This window comes from Lissotriton vulgaris, chromosome 9 (assembly GCF_964263255.1).
Source record: "Lissotriton vulgaris chromosome 9, aLisVul1.2, whole genome shotgun sequence".
Lineage (NCBI taxonomy): Eukaryota > Metazoa > Chordata > Amphibia > Caudata > Salamandridae > Lissotriton > Lissotriton vulgaris.
In genome coordinates, this window is record NC_141697.1 from 80,477,487 (window position 1) to 80,496,930 (window position 19,444).

The 19,444-nt window shown below is 47.4% G+C and overlaps 1 protein-coding gene across 1 annotated transcript in view; it reads left to right on the top strand.

Moving 5' to 3' along the window:
* The window catches only part of LOC147689637 (stAR-related lipid transfer protein 9-like), a 574,886-nt gene that overhangs the window by 313,144 nt on the left and 242,298 nt on the right, over window positions 1-19,444 (top strand). The window contains exons 4-6 of the mRNA XM_086937097.1: window positions 8,259-8,375; window positions 11,681-11,713; window positions 11,807-11,871. Of these exons, the coding sequence (XP_086793223.1) occupies window positions 8,259-8,375; window positions 11,681-11,713; window positions 11,807-11,871 (215 nt within the window). The remainder of the gene's footprint in view (window positions 1-8,258; window positions 8,376-11,680; window positions 11,714-11,806; window positions 11,872-19,444) is intronic.

Below are 19,444 nucleotides of genomic sequence, written 5' to 3' on the forward strand. Positions count from 1 at the left end.
AGGTGGAGATAAAATGGTGTTTTTTCTGATGCACGGGTTGACACTGAAGAAGCCTTACTGGTGAAACGCGTCTGTTGTCTTGGGGGCAGGGGGTCTGCCATTAAATCACTTTTAAACCACAGCGCATGAGTGCCGTCTACTTTCGTTTAAATAAACGAGTGTGTTGGAGAAATATATATATATATTTTGTGAAAAGCACGCTGCAGCGGGGACCCAAGCTCAACATCACAAGCCCACTGGGGTTTCATTATTTGAAAATTGGCAACAACGACACGGCACCTCACTGGTAGGAATACTGGCACTACATCATCCATCAGGCCACAGGGGTGGCCACGCCCAGGTGGGCGGGGTTGAACATTAAAATATGGTGCCGAAAATCGCCGTGCCTGTGCCTTTGTATCCGGTGCCTTTGAAGAAGTGTTTATACACGAAACGCGTCAGGCAATACTGGACGTTACTCCTTCTGTGACGCTGAGCAGCCTCCTCGCTGTAATTCACATTAAAGATTTGTGGCAAAGAACTCATCCTGTTTGGGGCTCAATCCTTCGCAGGCAAACTTGTTACTTGATATATATATATATATATATATATATATATATATATATATATATATATATATATATATATATATATGTATATATATATATATATATATATATATATGTATATATATATATATATATATATATATATATATATATATATATATATATATATATATATATATATCCTCCAAAGATTGCAGGTAAACCGCCCAGCTCCTGACCGAGAGGGCGTGTCACAAATCCAGCATCTGCAAGCTGGTAAAAAACAAAATCCAGGCTCCCTCTTACACAAGAAAGAGTGTGACACAGCTCCGGTGGAAGAAGCACAGATTTATTGATTTTCTTGCGCTGGCAATAATGTCCCTGAAACGCTGAGCAGACACGTTTCAGCCATCCATTGGCTTCATCAGTGCCCATCTCAGCTGCCTTCTCGCTGTTTCCGGGGGTCCATTATAGCGATGTTTAAACCTATGACCACTCTTGATCATGTGATACCTGCCACCACCTTTGCCTCACAGGTGTGAGACATCTTGCGCTCTCCTACAGTCCCGTTGCATGCTGGGCGTTGAAGTCCTCCTTTACAGCCCATGCAGTGAAAGGATTTCTAAAACACCAAGTGGTGCTTCCAAAAATGTTTTGGACGGTGATTCCAAGCCACTGCAGGCAGATTTGCAGGTAAATCTGTCCTTTGTCCTCCTTATCAGGCAAACACCGCGTTTGCCTCCTCTCTCCCCATGTGTTAATCGCCTCCAAGTGGAAATCCAACACCGGGGGGTCGACGCGTTTTTATAAATCCTCCAAAGATTGCAGGTAAACCACGCAGCTCCAGACCGAGAGGGCGTGTCACAAATCCAGCACCTGCAAGCTGGTAAAACACAAATTCCAGGCTCCCTCCTACTCAAGAAAGAGTGTGAAACAGCTCCATGGGAATAAGCACAGATTTATTGATTTTCTTGCTCTGGCAATATTGTCCCTGAAACGCTGGGCAGACGCGTTTCAGCCATCCATTGGCCTCATCAGTGCCCGTCTCAGCTGCCTTCTCGCTGTTTCCGGGGGTCCGTTATGGCGATGTTTAAACCTGTGACCACTCTTGATCATGTGATCACTGGCCCCAGCTTTGCATCACAGGTGTAAGACATCTTGCGCTCTCCTACAGTCCCGTTGCATGCTGGGCGTTGAAGTCCTCCATTAGAGCCCATTCAGTGAAAGGATTTCTAAAATACCAGGTGGTGCTTCCAAAAATGTTTTGGACGGTGATTCCACGCCACTGCAGCCGTATTTGCAGGTAAATTTGTCCTTTGTCCCCCTTATCAGGCAAACACAGCGTTGCTGTGTAAGTACTGGTAAGGATGTGTGAATGCGTTTGAGAATGGTAGTGTGGAAGTTGGAGTGGGTGTATGAAAAGTTATATAAGGGTGTTAGTGGGATCATTTGAGATGCCATCAGTGATGTCACTGACCATATCATGAGTGATGTAATGTGTGAGGTCATAAGCAGTGCATTGCGGAGGCGCGAGTTATAGTTATCTCACTAACTAGAACAGCTGACTTTCACTGGTGTTGTATGAGTGAAATGTGAGCCTAACTATAATGTCCCGGTAATCTTTGTTTTTTTCAGTGAATTTCTAAGGATTTTTAAATGCTAATTCCTGACTAGAACATCCCTGTTACCTTTGTTTTTTTCAGTGAATTTCTCATTTTTTTAAAGTAGTAATCGTGTTTTCAGAGTGGTGGAGAAAGGGGGTGGTGCCTCTGACCTGCTTTAGGAATCCAGCAGTATTATTATTATTAAATTAAATTGAATTTGTAGGGCACACAGCTACCCCAAATGGTTTTCTGGCGTCGGCCCGGTAGGAAAGAAAAGGTAATGAATGAAAGAAAAAAAGCATTAGAGGTTGAAAAACCAAGACTTCAAACCTTTGCGGAATTCACCGTATACGCTTTCCTTGCGTAGGGAGACAGGTAGAGAATTCCACAGGATTGGTCCAAAGTAAGAAAAGGGCCGACCAAGCATGCAAGAGAGTTTGACTTTAGGGACAATAAATCTAGTCTGAAGGGCAGAGCGCAGAGGGCGCATAGGTTGACAGTGCTGAACTAGATCTTGCAAATATTTCGGAGCCACTCCAGTTTTAGTTTTAAACATATAGCCCAAGGCTTTGAATTTGACCATTCTCCACCGTCAGCCAGTGCAGGTCGCAAAGAAAGCCTGAGACAGAGGAAGACTTAGGCACATGACACAGCAGTCTTGGAGCTGTATATTGCACCACTTGAAGTCTTTGGGTTGTTGCTTTATTGGAGCCAAGATAAAGAACATTGCCATAGTCTATCCTAGAGGTAACTAGGGCATGGACTATTGTTCTCTGAGCTGAGAGGGGAATCATCCATAACATTTTCTTTAACCATTTTAAAACAGTAAAACAGGTAGAGGACACCTTGGTGATTTGTTGTTTCATCGATAGATGTTCGTCTACGATGAAGCCCAAATTGCGAACATGCTACACCGGCAAGGGTAAAGCACCCATTTCAGAGGGCCAGTGTTGAGGTCCCCAAAGGTCATGTTTTTTTTCCCTAAGATCATGACTTCAGTCTTGTTCCGTTTAATTTGAGCAGGTTGTTTTGCAGCCAGGACGCGCCTTTATTTAGACCTAACTGAAAAACAGAGGATTCGGACCCTTTAGAGGAGAAAAGGGAAAAGATGATCTGGTTATCATCAGCATAGGAAAAAAGGGACAGATCAGCCTCTTCAGCAACATCTGCTAGAGGGCGGACATACACATTAAATAGAAGTGGGCTCAACACCGAACCCTGTGGAACTCCATAATGGGACGTATAAGAGTTAGAGCTAGCCGACGCAGAGACAACCGGGACAGCTCGGTCCATTAAGAAAGAGCTGAGCCACTGCAAGGGTGTACCCGCCAGACCCAAAGACTGCAAGGCTCTCAACAAGACAGAATGAAACACCGTGTCAAAAGCGGCGCTGAGATCCAGCAAGATAAGTGCTGCTGTTTCACCCTCATCTAACCGATGCCTTAACATTTCAGTGGCGCCTAGGATGGTGGCTTCAGTGGAGAAACCCGCTCTAAACCTTGATTGCGAAGTATGAAGACAGTTCTGTGATTCAAAAAATGAGGTTTACTGACCATTAACATAGTTTTCCAGAATTTTAGAAAAAATTGGAAGCAAGGAGATGGGATGAAAGTTAGATGGCATAGCAAGGTCAGCATTGGCTTTCTTTAGAAGTGGGAGCACCATAGCATGTTTCCATTCCATCAGAACAATACCCTCCTGTAAAAAGGCATTTAAATGTTCCATTATTATCGAAAGTATAGAAGTATTTAGCTGTGTAAGCAAATGAGTGGGGAGTAAATCACGGGGGGGAGCCAGATTTAATGTTTGCCAGAAGGTGATTAAAGGAGCTAGGTTCCAAGAGGGTCCAAGTTTCCAATTTGCAGGAGGATGTAATATTGTTGTGAAGCTCTGTCAACACAGGATCCCGAATAGCATTTGGGGTAGTCTCGGTCTCTGATGGAATGTTTTGGGAGTTTTTACTTAGCAGCAGAGAGTGTATCTTTTCGACTTTATCCATAAAATAGAGAGGAAGTTCTTCACATTGAGTGCACGTAAGAGCAAGTGGAGTAGTCTGAGTCTCCAAATCGGATAGTGCTTTTACCACTTTAAAAAGCATTTTGCAGCAGTTTTGTGCTTGAAAGATTTTATGTGAGAAAAACTCAGCGCGAGCTACTTTACAAAGAATAGGATATTCACTTAGGGCTTTTTTATATGCCACTTTGGCGTCTTCATTGCAGTGTTTCTTCCAGCATCATTCTAGTGTTTTACATTAAGACTTTTCACTTCTAAGCCTCTCAGTGAACCAGGTGGCTGGTGTCAGATGTCTGTTAGAGCGCTTGTTGGACAGAGTAAGGCATGTATCTACCAGAATCCAATTTTGGATAAGACCAAGATCTGTAGTCGAAATATGTTCAACAGCTGGTCTACTGTGAACCAGAAGTTTGTTAAAAGCCAGGACATCGAGCTTTGCCCCTCTTCTAATCTTTTGTTCAGGCACCAGACATATCGATGGAGGAAAGGACGTTACTTTCAACAAGAAAGCTTCAGCAAAATGATCGGACCAACATAAAGGAAGAGCAGGGACACAACTAAGGTCAGGCAGATTAGACAAAATAGGACTTACAGGAGGAACCAGGAGGGCTTCTTGGCCCCCATGGTCCCTCATCCTCCAACCAGTAGTGCACCAGGAGCCGCGTTTGCAGAGTGGTGGAGAAAGGGGGCGTGTCCTCCAAAGACGTCTTAGCAATATCGCTGTGTGGGACTTACTGGAGGTAACAGGAGAGGTAGTTGGCCCCCAAGGACGTCTCTGGGGCTTTTCAAAAGCCTAGTAGGAGGGCCCAATGACCCCCCTCCTTGATTGTAATATGCCCCGGGATTTGATGTTTATGGGGAAACCCAACAATTCTGGAAAGATAGAGGTAGATTTTGCAGTAGGAGCAGCTGAATGAGATATTTTGAATGCATTTTAAATCCTAATCAGATGCATTCTAAACCGGTCAAGAATGCAGCTGATTGGGCGACTGATTATCAACACCAAGATTGCATACTAAAAGTGAGGGAAGACTATTGCGGGACAAAATATCGAAAGGTAAGTGCATACTGGCACGTATAGGTTTACTATTCCTAACTCCATATCTATATACCTTGACGATACATGTATCACGTTGGTACATATATGTATCTAGATTTGCTTACCTGTTTATATTTTATTTTCGATATTCTGTTCTCAGTATTATCGATTCGATAGTCTGAGGGCATACCCATGCAACCTACAAGTGTTTTATGCGGTGTCCTTAGGACACTCAGACAGGGCCCCCATTCGATCGTAAGCTGCTGGTTCCAACCTTGCCGTGGGATTCAAGAAGCCAGAATCTTGCTGAGATGGGTGGTACCTTGAAGTTGACACAGATGATCACTTGTGATATTAGAAGATCACTCCAGGCAAGGGTTATGTGCTTGAAATACCACCTCCATCTAATTGATACAGCTGCTATGTTTGAGCAGAGTCGACTATCCTCATTTAGCACAAGGTGAGTTTTGCCTTTAGGGACTTCTTTATTCTCGTTGTGTTGCTATAACGGTGCAAGCTAGCGAGTCCCGGTCGAGTCCAGACTAACCAAACAAAGCCCCCGCGTGTCCTGTTTTAGAAAAGCCCAGTCTTAACAACTTCAGTTACTTCTGCATGCATGTTAAAGCTGAGGCCAAAGACAAGCTTATGTTTGTAGACTATGTCAGGTAACAGATTCAATAACTAATGGTTAATCACAGTCCCCAGAGCCAAGTGTTCGTCATCTGGTGGACCTCACAAGTCATTCGTTCTGACATGAGCTTTGGTGAACTTGTCTCCATCTTGGTGGCCTTGGCCATGCAAGTCTTCAGGAAGTAGAAGGCTTTCTCAGTGCATCTTGGAGTGAACCATCATCTTGCTAGTCTTGCCCCAGAACGGTATGAACAAGTAGCCCAACATGCATTCAACAAAATGAGTGGCGGTGCAGGTCACCACTGTGCCCACAAGAACCAGAATGCACAGCTGATGGACAATCCAATGTCATTTGCCAAGGCTGCTTGCATTGAGATCTAGCTCTTGATGTCATCAGCTTTTGACGACTCTGCAGAGTGTGCCCCAGGATGATAATAGGTAAAAAACTGCATTTACAGCCAGTAAAACTGGGAAGAGCACAGGCCTCAGGGGAATCGCATAAGCGACAAACTGCAGCAACAAAGCAACCGGGCTGGTCATCGGGTGCTGGAGCAACTCCCCAAGGTAAGTCACAGTTCATTTAGGACCCGACAGTTGCTATGAGTGAACCATCTGCCTAATTGGAAGTGCATAAACCATCCGTGGACCAACTCTGCTGCCAGACTGCTTGGAATTAAAGAAGCCTCCCTTGCAAGTTAGGGTTAAAGAGACCTTTTCAGAAAGATACGTAGATCGTTGTTGACCACATCTGGCTATAGACCTGCATTCATCTTGGGTGGGCGCGCCAGGGCCTTTTGTAAATGTCATTATCAACTTGATGTATTTTATTCAGATAGGAATTGAATAATCCAATATAACATCCAGCTGAATAGGATCAAAAAAAAAAGTGGAGTGGTGGTATCAATTTTTTGGTCGAGCCTAGGCAGCGTATGCGCTGCTCTGAGGCATGCTGTATTCGAGTATGGATTTTAAGCTCCACCCATTCTCCATCAGTATTTGTGATTGGCTTGTGCCATTGTCCTTTGTAAATACTGGCTTCTGATTCGTTAATAGGCTTGTTAGACCCTCCTTCGAACCTCCTTGTCTTCATTTGTAACCTTCCATGAGGACTGGCCCTTTTATTTTGTTGTTACACGTATGTCTTATTTAGTCTGTAAGAAGTATTTTCTTTAATGAGTTTCTCCTACTGCAGGCACGACATGCTTTCCTGCAACATTCAGCAAGCCATGCACGCTTTCACTTTCCAAGCAGCCCGGGACAATGGCGGCTGCTTCTTTGAAATGAAACAGGTCTCGCATTTACAAGAGTTTGAGCTATTGGTATTGTAAATGACACAGCCTTTTATTTATGTGTTAATTATCAAAACAGATACATAAAAAGGAATTGCCTTTACAATGCCAATAGCTTAAACTCTCGCAAATGTAAGGACCTATTGTATTGCAAACGCTTGTTTTGTTTGTTGTTCTTGAACAAATAACAGGAATTCTGCCTTGGTGCGGTTCAAACCATCAGACCACGCACGCAACCTGGGCTTCATCCTGGACTCCTCCCTCTCCATGACCAGACAAGTCAACGCGGTCTCCTCGTCGTGCTTCAACATCCTGCGCATGCTACGTAAGATCTTCCGGTGGATCCCCACCGAGACCAGGAAGACGGTCACCCAGGCCCTCGTCACCGGCCGTCTGGACTACGGCAACTCCCTCTACGCCGGAACCACCGCCAAACTCCAGAAGAGACTCCAGCGGATCCAGAACGCCTCAGCACGACTCATCCTGGACATCCCCCGTCGCAGCCACATCTCCGGACACCTGAGAGACCTGCACTGGCTCCCGGTCAACAAGAGAATCACCTTCCGTCTCCTCACCCACGCACACAAAGCCCTACACAACCAAGGCCCAGGATACCTCAACAGCCGCCTCAACTTCTACGCTCCCAAACGCCAGCTTCGATCGACCAGCCACGCCCTCGCCGCCGTCCCCCGCATCCGAGGAGCCACCACAGGGGGACGATCCTTCTCCTACCTCGCCGCCAAGACATGGAACTCCCTCCCCACCCACCTCCGCCTGACCCAGGACCACCTCGCCTTCAGGAAGCAACTCAAGACCTGGCTGTTCGAGCAGTAGCGGACCCCCCTCCCCCAGCGCCTTGAGACCCTCTGGGTGAGTAGCGCGCTATATAAATGCGATGATTGATTGATTGAGCTTCACATACGCGATAGACATGCAGATCTGCGATGAGATGCAGGCAGTGTTTGAGGCATTGGATGTCTGAAGCACAGGAGGCTTTCAAATAAATGTGTATATATTGATAATTGCTTGGATTTTGTGACTATAATCACTCACATCAAGGAGTTGCTTTCTCATTCTAAGGACCTGTGGATAAAGAGCATTGCGTCTCTATTTACTGAATATTTATACCACACATGTCCTGGTTGTGTCTTGACAGGTGTTCCAAGACCTTGGAACTTCGGTGCTATCCGGGGCCTTCAAAGGATACAACATCTGCCTCTTTGCATACGGGCAGACGGGTTCTGGAAAAACCTACACCATGATGGGTACTCCGGTGAGTATGATGCTAACCGTAAGTCGATGCCTCCCAAGTGAAGGTGTGTTACCAAGCAATAGCATTGGGTATTTGACCGATTAAATTATGTCTTTGTTGCCGATTGACTGGTAATATTGGGCAAGGTAATTACTTTGATGTAAAAGGGATAGAATTCGTAAATAAAATCATGATAATTAAAACACTTATAGAAAGTTACTGATGATGTTTGAATGTATTTTGGAACATAAGTATGAATTTTGTTTCATGCTTTTCTAAATTGTTCTATTATAGAGAGCTAGAACGACGTGTGGTTATGAATTCAATTCTGTTGTTTCCTCCCGTTTCTTTGCCCTTCGCACTATACGTAAAATCTCCCGGTTCTTCTCTGTTCCTGCCCTTAAACTTATCCTGATGGCGATGGTTCTGTCCCGGCTGGACTATGGGAACCTTGTATATAATGGAGCTCCCGCCTTTGCTTTCCACCGTCTCCAGCTAGTCCAGAATCAGGCTGCTCGCCTGATCCATGGCCTACCCAGATTTCATCACGTCACTCCCCTTCTCCAATCCCTTCATTGGCTCCCTATTAAAGAGCGGGTTCTCTTTAAATTGGGATGCACCACTTTTCAGGCCTTGGCGGGGACTGCCCCTGACTTCAGTACTTATTGCCCCAACAGAGAACTCCGCTCCCCTACTAAATTTCTGCTTTCTGTCCCCCGGTTTAAGAAAAAGAAATCCGGGGGCCTGAAATTCAGGGTCCTTGCCCCTACTTTTTGGAACTCTCTCCTCTTCCATATTAGATCCATCCCCTCCTAGTCTGATTTCCGTAGAGCACTCAAGACCTTTCTTTTCTCCCGTGCTTTTCCATCCTAGCATCTTGCTTCCCCTACAACTCACCTCTGGCTAAGCGTCCTCCTAGCGCCATGAAACCGCATGGTATAAGTGCGCTATATAAATTGTTGTAAATTCAAATTCAAATTCTAGAAGACAATTTTTATTTTAAAAAGCCATTGTCTAACATACCATTGCTCCTAATTATGCTTTTCATCCACCTTGATACATGTTAGAAGCAAACCTCTTGAACATTTTATAGTATGTCATGATTATGTGTATTCTTATTATGTCATTTACAGCTTTTAACAATTTATCGTCGTTATCCAGATATTTAACATATCCCTCTTTAATGTTATTTGACCATTTTTCCTTCCTCTGAATAGTTTTCATTTTCTTCTTTTTCCATGCTTAGTAGTACACTTTATAGCTTTCTTTTAGGGTAACTAATCCAATGTTTTGATTAGATAATGATTACACAATGCGGTTCCCGTTGATTTTTAATAAAAAACATGTATGACTATTTGATTTATATTCTATGTTACATGTATCATATTTGTTGTTATTGTGATTTCAATTTACTTTTATCTTCACGTTTGTTAAAAACCACTTTTCTTTATAACCTAACTTGCAGATAAAATAATTAAACTTAAAAAAAGACATGGCGGAAAGTAATAATACCGATGCATTGCTGACACAAACTTTACTTGCCTATGTAAGATCCATTTTTTAGTTCCCGTTTACTTCTATTCTGGGGTTAGTCTGTTATAATTAGTGTATATGTGAGTCTAGAGTATGTTTATGGAAGAAATGTATCTTCCCCCCACAAATGTGCAAGTCCTGGATCGGTCAAGAGGGTCCATCCATGGGACCAGTCTCACCCTTGAGACAAATCCCATGTAATATGTGAGGAAATGCATCTTCTGGCCATTGCCTGTTTCTAATGGTTTAAATCCACTGAATCGGGGAGTTTCTTGTGGTTAAATACTGTCACAACTAGTTCTTTCCTTGTTCACTGTCACAACTTAGGGGCTCATTAGGACTGCGGATAATCCGCATCCTCCGGGCCGGCGGAAGCCACCGCCGGCCCGGAGGATGCAGATTATCCGCTGCGGACTGGAAAAAGACCCCCCGCCAGATTAGGATGTCTGGGGGATCTATTTTCCGATCGCCGCTTTTCCGCCGCGGTCACCTTCCGACCGCGGCGGAAAAGCTCTAACATGGCTGGCGGTGTCTATCAGACACCGCCAGTCATATTACGATAGCTGCTGTCATATGCCTTTCCACAGCGGCATTTCCGCCGTGGAAAGGCATACAGTGTTGTCTTCGGGGGCCCGTTGCGGGCCCCCAGGGGTGAAGGGGGGTGAGGGGTGCAAATGGGCGGTACCTATGGTACCCCCCTGCCTTTGCGTGCACGAAGCGACAGGCACCACGAGGTGCCTGCAGCTTCGTGCATGCAAATGAAAACATGTTTTTTTTTAACATTGCGGCATGTGCTGCTGCAAGCAGCACCCGCCGCAATGTTAAAAATACAGGATGTGACCGCCAGGGTGGCGGTCACATCCTAATTAGCACGGAGGGACCGCCACTGCCCCTGCGGACGGTCCCTCCTCCTCTGGGGTGGCGGACGCCATCCTAATAGGCCCCTAAGTTAGGTTGTGTGTGAAGGATCTCCCTGCTAGGCAAAATCTGACGACGATATCCAGCACCCGGCGGATTTCAGGAAAATAACACAACTCACACTCTGACACACTCACCCATTTGCTATATAACTCAGCTAATTATTCTTGTGGGAGAGCCCCCTCTCCTGAGCCACATTTTTATGTTAATGTTTGAGGACATGAATTAATTGTGGGTTTCTAACGCGCTAGAATCGACTCCTGAAGGGTATATGTACACCGTTGAGATTGTTGTATTTTGGACAGGTAAGTTTCCCATCATTTACATAATGAAAATAGGTATTTATAAAGTTTGGTAGACATCCAATTTGATTCTAACTGTATTGAGAATGTGGGGATAACTCAGGGGCTTGGACACCATAATAATGTGAAGGTCTTCAGGGCAAATTGGTTCGATAAAAATGACTCTGCTTCAGTCTACCGTCTGCACTTATTGCTAATCATGCTGACAACTGTTCTTAGTTACTTTCGAGTGATGGATTTTTTAGTTCACATACTTATGTTTTTCACGATGACGTCTATGTATAGTGTAATGTTTATGGGGACGGTCTCAACTTTATTGTTTTAAGAACATTTTCCCTTCCTCAAGAAATCTCCACCTTTCAGACTCCCCTATTCATATGTTGTCATGATTTTGTGGTATACCCTGTCCCTTGCCCCGTGAAGTCAAGGAATGTTGGTGTAGCACGTAATGCTACAGCTTTTAAGTGTGATGTGGAGTGGGTAAGAAGGGATTGCTTAGAAAAATAAGTTTTCTATTTATTTCTAACTTATATCTCTTACAAAGTGTCACTTGTTCTCATTTTCTGTTTCTAGGCATCTGTTGGCCTGACTCCGCGGATATGTGAGGTAATCATCATTTTTAAATACATTAATGTTCTGCTTTGTGATAGTTCCTTGTTTTCATGATCAGATATGCAACCATGCTGTTGGTCCACACAGGGGCTTTTTGCAAGGCAGGACGACTGCGAATGCGGGTCAACATCCTCGAGCAGGATAGAAGTCAGGTGAGACCACCCTACTTTCTCGCACTGGTCCTGACATATATGACTGCCTCATTGATCTAGTTATGTTTGTGATCCTTACAGCCTCACACCCTCTAGTGTGCAGGTTTGTCTTTAGGGATGCAGCTTAAGGCATCCTTCATACCTACCCTTTGAAGATACAAGAGCTAATAAGAAGCTAGGGTGCAACAAGAGAAATTGGCAGCTTTGTGATTGGTTGTGCATGAGGGACATGCAAGCAGCATGATTGGAGTTTGGGAACATGTGGCTGTGTTGACTATACTGATGGAATAGGTAGAAATAAAGGTCTGTCTTTAGAGAACCCATTTCAAAGGCAGATAGTTGATGTAATGGCCTGCCTTCATGCATATCAATGCACTCTCTGCCTGCCTCTATTGGGTGATCAATTCCAAGAGGGTCATTCCAGTGCCTCACTATAGATAGTTATTGCATGGGGCACATTGACTGCAGGGATAGGCCAGAGTAGTGAAAGGATTCAAAAGTATGCATGGGCCTCTGTGATCTTTACATCCAGTTTGTCGCAAAATTCCAAATTCCAAATTTGTGTCATACTGTTGATTTTTTTTTTTAAAGAAATAAATTGCCAACATGTTAGATCTCAATATATACATCTTTTGACACTGTAATAAGTGTAGTCCTGGGTCCTGGGAGCCTCTAAAGAAATCCAGTCAAATTGACAACATTATAAAGAGGGGAGGCATTTCTTATTTCTCATCCATCCGAGTTTGTAGTGGTCCATGTCAAGTGTGACACCTTCAGCCAGTTTTAGATTGTTATTCACCCGATGTGTACTTTCTGAGACTTTTAGTTTTGCTTTCACTATTACAGGCAAGAGATTAAAACTGAGGCAAGCAAAACAAACTGACTGAGTGTATGTTACAAAACTGTGGCTACTTAGCAGCAATGCAGGTATCCATTTGTGTTTATGTAATTTGTATATATTTCTATGAGTTGGGTGTGTACATTGGGTGCTTGTAAATCAAATAGGCCATTTAAAACATGGTTTAATTGCAATTAGCTACCTGCACTTCTAAAGAAAATATTTAAATGAATGAGGAACACAAAATATTTTCAACTTCTGTTATATTAAGCTTGAGTAGCGTATCCTGGCATGCTTATTTTCAGGGGCGGCTCCTCCGCTAAGGCAAAGGAGCGCCGCCCCACTTCTCTCAGAGCAGAGTAGAAGTGAAATGATAATAACATCTTTATTATCATTTTATTTTTTGCAGGTTTGGGGCTGGTTAGGGCGGGGCTGATGGCGCAGGGGGAGGAGTGGTTTGCACACCAAGTGCGCATGACAGTTTGGCTAGCCGTCTTGGACTGGCCAAACAGTCATGAGCACTTCGCATGTTCCCCACCAGGCTGTTAAGCACAGCCTGGTGGGGAACATGCACACGCTCCCCGTCCCCGTCTGAGCGCCAAACCACAGCAGTCAGACCAATCAGAACGCTGCATTGCAGCGTTGTCGTTAGCTATCGGGAGCATGTGTGCTTCCTGGTTCAGGACTTGCGGAGGAGAGATGCAGCTGGCGAAGAGATAAGTGGTATTTTTTTTATTTTGCCCCGCGCCACACTTCACCCCCGTTCCCTGCCAGTCGCTACTGCTTATTCCCTTAATAGCCTGATGCTTGTAGCAAAGAAAAAGTACAAAGACCCTAATTACCAAACCAAAAAGCAGAGAAAACAATGAAGTGGGTAGCCTATTTATTCATCCCTGAAACGGACAGTGCCAGACCTCTTTAACAGTGTCCAATACTCCCTTGAGTTACACTGCTCACTTCTCCCATGGTGCGCATCACTCTGTGCTCCCATGATTCATGCCACCCTCTGCTCCTCCGCTGCGTGTTGTCCTGTAGTTTCCTGATGCACAACATCCATTACTTCCTGATGCACAATGCCCAATGGCCCCAGATGCACAACACACATTACAATACAATACAATACAAGACATTTGTATAGCACCCAGCTGCCTCCGAAGAGGCATCCTGGCGCTAGTGGCAGCATGAAAAAGAAGTGTGAGGTTAAGGTCAGCAAGTTGCTACCAAGATGCACAACACCAGTTGCTCCCTAGATGCACAACACCAGTTTCTCCCTAGATGCACGACAACACCACTTGCTACCAAGATTCACAACACCACTTGCTCCCAAGATGCACAATTCCAGTTGCTCCCTATTTGCACAACATTGGTTGCTCCCTAGATGCACAATAACAGATGCTCCCTAGATGCATAACACAAGTTGCTTCCTAGATGCACAATAACAGATGCTCCCTAGATGCATAACACAAGTTGCTTCCTAGATGCACAATAACAAATGCTCCCTAGATGCATAACACAAGTTGCTTCCTAGATGCACAATAACAGATGCTCCCTAGATGCATAACACAAGTTGCTTCCTAGATGCACAATAACAGATGCTCCCTAGATGCATAACACAAGTTGCTTCCTAGATGCACAATAACAAATACTCCCTAGATGCATAACACAAGTTGCTTCCTAGATGCACAACACCAGTTGCTCCCTATATGGAGTTCTCTGATGCAGGACATCAAAATCTCTCCTTATGAACAATGCTCATTGCTACAGTTGTACCGTGCCCCCTTCCTCCTCTGATGCAGGACACCCATTGCTCCTCTGATGCAGGACACGCATTGCGCTCCGGATGCAGGACACTTATTGCTCCTGGTGCAGGACACTTATTGCTCCTCTGATGCAGGACACGCATTGCTCCTCTGATGCAGGACACGCATTGCTCCTCTGATGCAGGACACGCATTGCTCCTCTGATGCAGGACACCCATTGCTCCTGGTGCAGGACACCCATTGCTCCTGGTGCACGACACCCATTGCTCCTGGTGCAAGACACCCATTGCTCCTGGTGCAGGACACCCATTGCTCCTGGTGCACGACACCCATTGCTCCAGGTGCAGGACACCCATTGCTCCTGGTGCACGACACCCATTGCTCCTGGTGCAGGACACCCATTGCTCCTGGTGCAGGACACCCATTGCTCCACTGATGCACGACACCCATTGCTCCTGGTGCAGGACACCGATTGCTCCTGGTGCACGACACCCATTGCTCCTGGTGCAGGACACCCATTGCTCCTGGTGCACGACACCGATTGCTCCTGGTGCAGGACACCCATTACCCCCCTGATGCAGGACACCCATTGCTCCACTGATGCACGACACCCATTGCTCCTGGTGCAGGACACCCATTGCTCCTGGTGTACGACACCCATTGCTCCTGGTGCACGACACCCATTACTCCCCTGATGCAGGACACCCATTGCTCCTGGTGCACGACACCCATTGCTCCTGGTGCAGGACACCCATTGCTCCTGGTGCAGGACACCCATTACTCCCCTGATGCAGGACACCCATTGCTCCTGGTGCACGACACCCATTGCTCCTGGTGCAGGACACCCATTGCTCCTAGTGCAGGACACCCATTGCTCCCCTGATGCAGGACACCTATTACTCCCCTGATGCAGGACACCCATTGCTCCACTGATGCACGACACCCATTGCTCCTGGTGCAGGACACCCATTGCTCCTGGTGCACGACACCCATTGCTCCTGGTGCAGGACACCCATTACTCCCCTGATGCAGGACACCCATTGCTCCTGGTGCACGACACCCATTGCTCCCCTGATGCAGGACACCCATTGCTCCTGGTGCACGACACCCATTGCTCCTGGTGCAGGACACCCATTGCTCCTGGTGCACGACACCCATTGCTCCTGGTGCAGGACACCCATTGCTCCTGGTGCACGACACCCATTGCTCCTGGTGCAGGACACCCATTGCTCACCTGATGCAGGACACCCATTCAAGTCAAGTCAAGTCAGATAATTTATATAGCGCACTACATACCCAGAGGGTCTCAAGGCGCTTAGAAAGGGGAGGAGGATTACTTGTCAAATATCCATGTTTTAAGTTGCTTTCTGAATGCTAGGTGGTTCTGGGTAAGGCGAAGGTAAGCGGGGAGTGAGTTCCATGTTTTAGCAGCTAGGTATGAGTAGGATCTGCCTCCCATGGTGGTCTTGTTGATGCGAGGTACAGTGGCGAGGGCTTGGCTGGAAGAACGTAGTTGGCGGGAGGGGGTGTAGAAGGACAGTCGTGAGTTGAGGCATTCTGGTCCAATGTCGTAGAGTGATTTGTGTGCGTGGGTTAGCAGTCGGAAAGTGATTCTCTTATTGACGGGTAGCCAGTGGAGGTCTTTCAGGTGACCAGAGATGTGTTCGTTGCGCGGGATGTCTAATATGATCCTGGCTGAGGCGTTTTGGATTCGTTGGAGTTTCTTCTGTATTTTAGCGGTAGTACCTGCGTAGAGGGTGTTTCCGTAGTCCAGTCGGCTCGTGACCAGAGCATGGGTGACTGTTTTCCTTGTTTCGGTGGGGATCCAGCGAAAAGTTTTTTTGAGCATGCGGAGAATGTTGAAGCAGGATGAGGATACGGCGCTGACTTGTCTGTTCATTGAGAGTGAAGAATCCAGGATGACGCCTAGGTTCCGTGCGTGGTCTGTCGGGATGGGTGCTTTTCCAAGGGCTTCCGGCCACCAAGAGTCGTCCCATGCAGAGGGGGATGTACCTAGGATGAGGACTTCTGTTTTGTCTGAGTTCAGTTTCAGACGGCTTTGTTTCATCCATTCGGCAACTTCTTTCATTCCTTCGTGTAGGTTAGTTTTGGCGGTGCTGGGGTCATTGGTGAGAGAAAGGATTAGTTGAGTGTCATCTGCGTAAGAGATGATGTTGAGGTTGTGTTGGCGGGCGATGGCCGCGAGGGGGCTCATGTATACGTTGAAGAGGGTGGGGCTGAGTGAGGATCCTTGTGGTACGCCACAGATGACTTCAGTGGCCTCGGATTTGAATGGTGGAAGGCGGACTCTCTGGGTTCTTCCGGTGAGGAACGAGGTGATCCATTCAAGTGCTTTTCCTTGTATTCCGATGTTATTGAGGCGTTGTAAGAGGGTGCTGTGGCAGACTGTGTCGAATGCTGCAGAGAGGTCGAGGAGGATGAGGGCGACTGTGTCTCCATTGTCCAGTAGAGTTCGAATGTCGTCTGTTGCTGCGATGAGGGCGGTCTCAGTGCTGTGTTTTGCTCGGAAGCCAGATTGTGAGGAGTCGAGTGATTTGTTGGCTTCGAGGAAAGCGGCGAGCTGGTTGTTGACAGCTTTCTCGATGACTTTGGCCGGGAATGGAAGGAGCGAAATGGGGCGGTAATTTTAGAGTTCGGTGGGGTCTGCTGTGGGTTTTTTCAGAAGGGCGGTGAGTTCAGTGTGTTTCCAGTCTTCCGGGAAGGAGGCGGAGTTGAAGGAGCAGTTGATGACGTCTCGGAGGTGCGGTGCTATGACGGAGTCTGCTTTGTTGAAGATGTGGTGAGGACATGGGTCTGTGGGGGATCCTGAGTGGATGGAATTCATCAGGCGGATTGTGTCCTCAGTGGAGATTGGGTTCCAGTCGTTAAGGGTGTTCACGGGGGGAGAATGTTCAGCAAATGGTTGGATGGGTTGGTCTCCGGGTTGGTTGTCGAAGCTGTTGTGGATGTCTGCAATCTTGTTGTGGAAGAATGAGGCTAGGGAGTCGCAGAGGGCTTGAGAGGGGGTGATGTCGTTGGAGTTGGCGGAGGGATTGGAAAATTCCTTGACGATGTTGAAAAGTTCCTTGCTGTTCCTTGCTCCACTGATGCACGACACCCATTGCTCCTGGTGCAGGACACCCATTGCTCCTGGTGCACGACACCCATTGCTCCTGGTGCAGGACACCCATTACTCCCCTGATGCAGGACACCCATTGCTCCTGGTGCACGACACCCATTGCTCCTGGTGCAGGACACCCATTGCTCCCCTGATGCAGGACACCCATTGCTCCTGGTGCAGGACACCCATTGCTCCCCTGATGCAGGACACCCATTGCTCCACTGATGCACGACACCCATTGCTCCTGGTGCAGGACACCCATTGCTCCTGGTGCACGACACCCATTGCTCCTGGTGCACGACACCCATTACTCCCCTGATGCAGGACACCCATTGCTCCTGGTGCACGACACCCATTGCTCCTGGTGCAGGACACCCATTGCTCCTGGTGCAGGACACCCATTACTCCCCTGATGCAGGACACCCATTGCTCCTGGTGCACGACACCCATTGCTCCTGGTGCAGGACACCCATTGCTCCTGGTGCAGGACACCCATTACTCCCCTGATGCAGGACACCCATTGCTCCACTGATGCACGACACCCATTGCTCCTGGTGCAGGACACCCATTGCTCCTGGTGTACGACACCCATTGCTCCTGGTGCAGGACACCCATTACTCCCCTGATGCAGGACACCCATTGCTCCTGGTGCACGACACCCATTGCTCCCCTGATGCAGGACACCCATTGCTCCTGGTGCACGACACCCATTGCTCCTGGTGCAGGACACCCATTGCTCCTGGTGCACGACACCCATTGCTCCTGGTGCAGGACACCCATTGCTCCTGGTGCAGGACACCCATTGCTCACCTGATGCAGGACACCCTTTGCTCCTCTGATGCAGGACACCCATTGCTCCACTGATGCACGACACCCATTGCTCCTGGTGCAGGACACCCATTGCTCCTGGTGCACGACACCCATTGCTCCTGGTGCAGGACACCCATTACTCCCCTGATGCAGGACACCCATTGCTCCTGGTGCACGACACCCATTGCTCCTGGTGCAGGAAACCCATTGCTCCTGGTGCAGGACACCCATTGCTCCTGGTGCAGGACACCCATTGCTCCTGGTGCAGGACACCCATTGCTCCTGGTGCAGGACACCCATTACTCCCCTGATGCAGGACACCCTTTGCTCCTCTGATGCAGGACACCCATTGCTCCCCTGATGCACGACACCCATTGCCACCCTGATGCACGACACACATTGCCACCCTGATGCAGGACACCCATTACTCCCCTGATGCAGGACACCCATTGCTCCCCTTATGAACAATGCTCATTGCTCCTGAAGTACTGCACCCCATTGCTCCTTAAATGCAGAACCCCCATTGCTTACCTGACACAGGACACCCATTGCTCCTGGTGCACGACACCCATTGCTCCTGGTGCACGACACCCATTGCTCCTGGTGCACGACACCCATTGCTCCACTGATGCAGGACTCCCATTGCTCACCTGATGCAGGACACCCATTGCTCCTGGTGCAGGACACCCATTGCTCCTGGTGCACGACACCCATTGCTCCTGGTGCAGGACACCCATTGCTCCTGGTGCACAACACCCATTGCTCCTGGTGCAGGACACCCATTGCTCCTGGTGCAGGACACCCATTGCTCCTGGTGCACGACACCCATTGCTCCTGGTGCACGACACCCATTGCTCCTGGTGCAGGACACCCATTGCTCCTGGTGCACGACACCCATTGCTCCTGGTGCACGACACCCATTGCTCCTGGTGCAGGACACCCATTGCTCCTGGTGCACGACACCCATTGCTCCTGGTGCAGGACACCCATTGCTCCTGGTGCACGACACCCATTGCTCCTGGTGCAGGACACCCATTGCTCCTG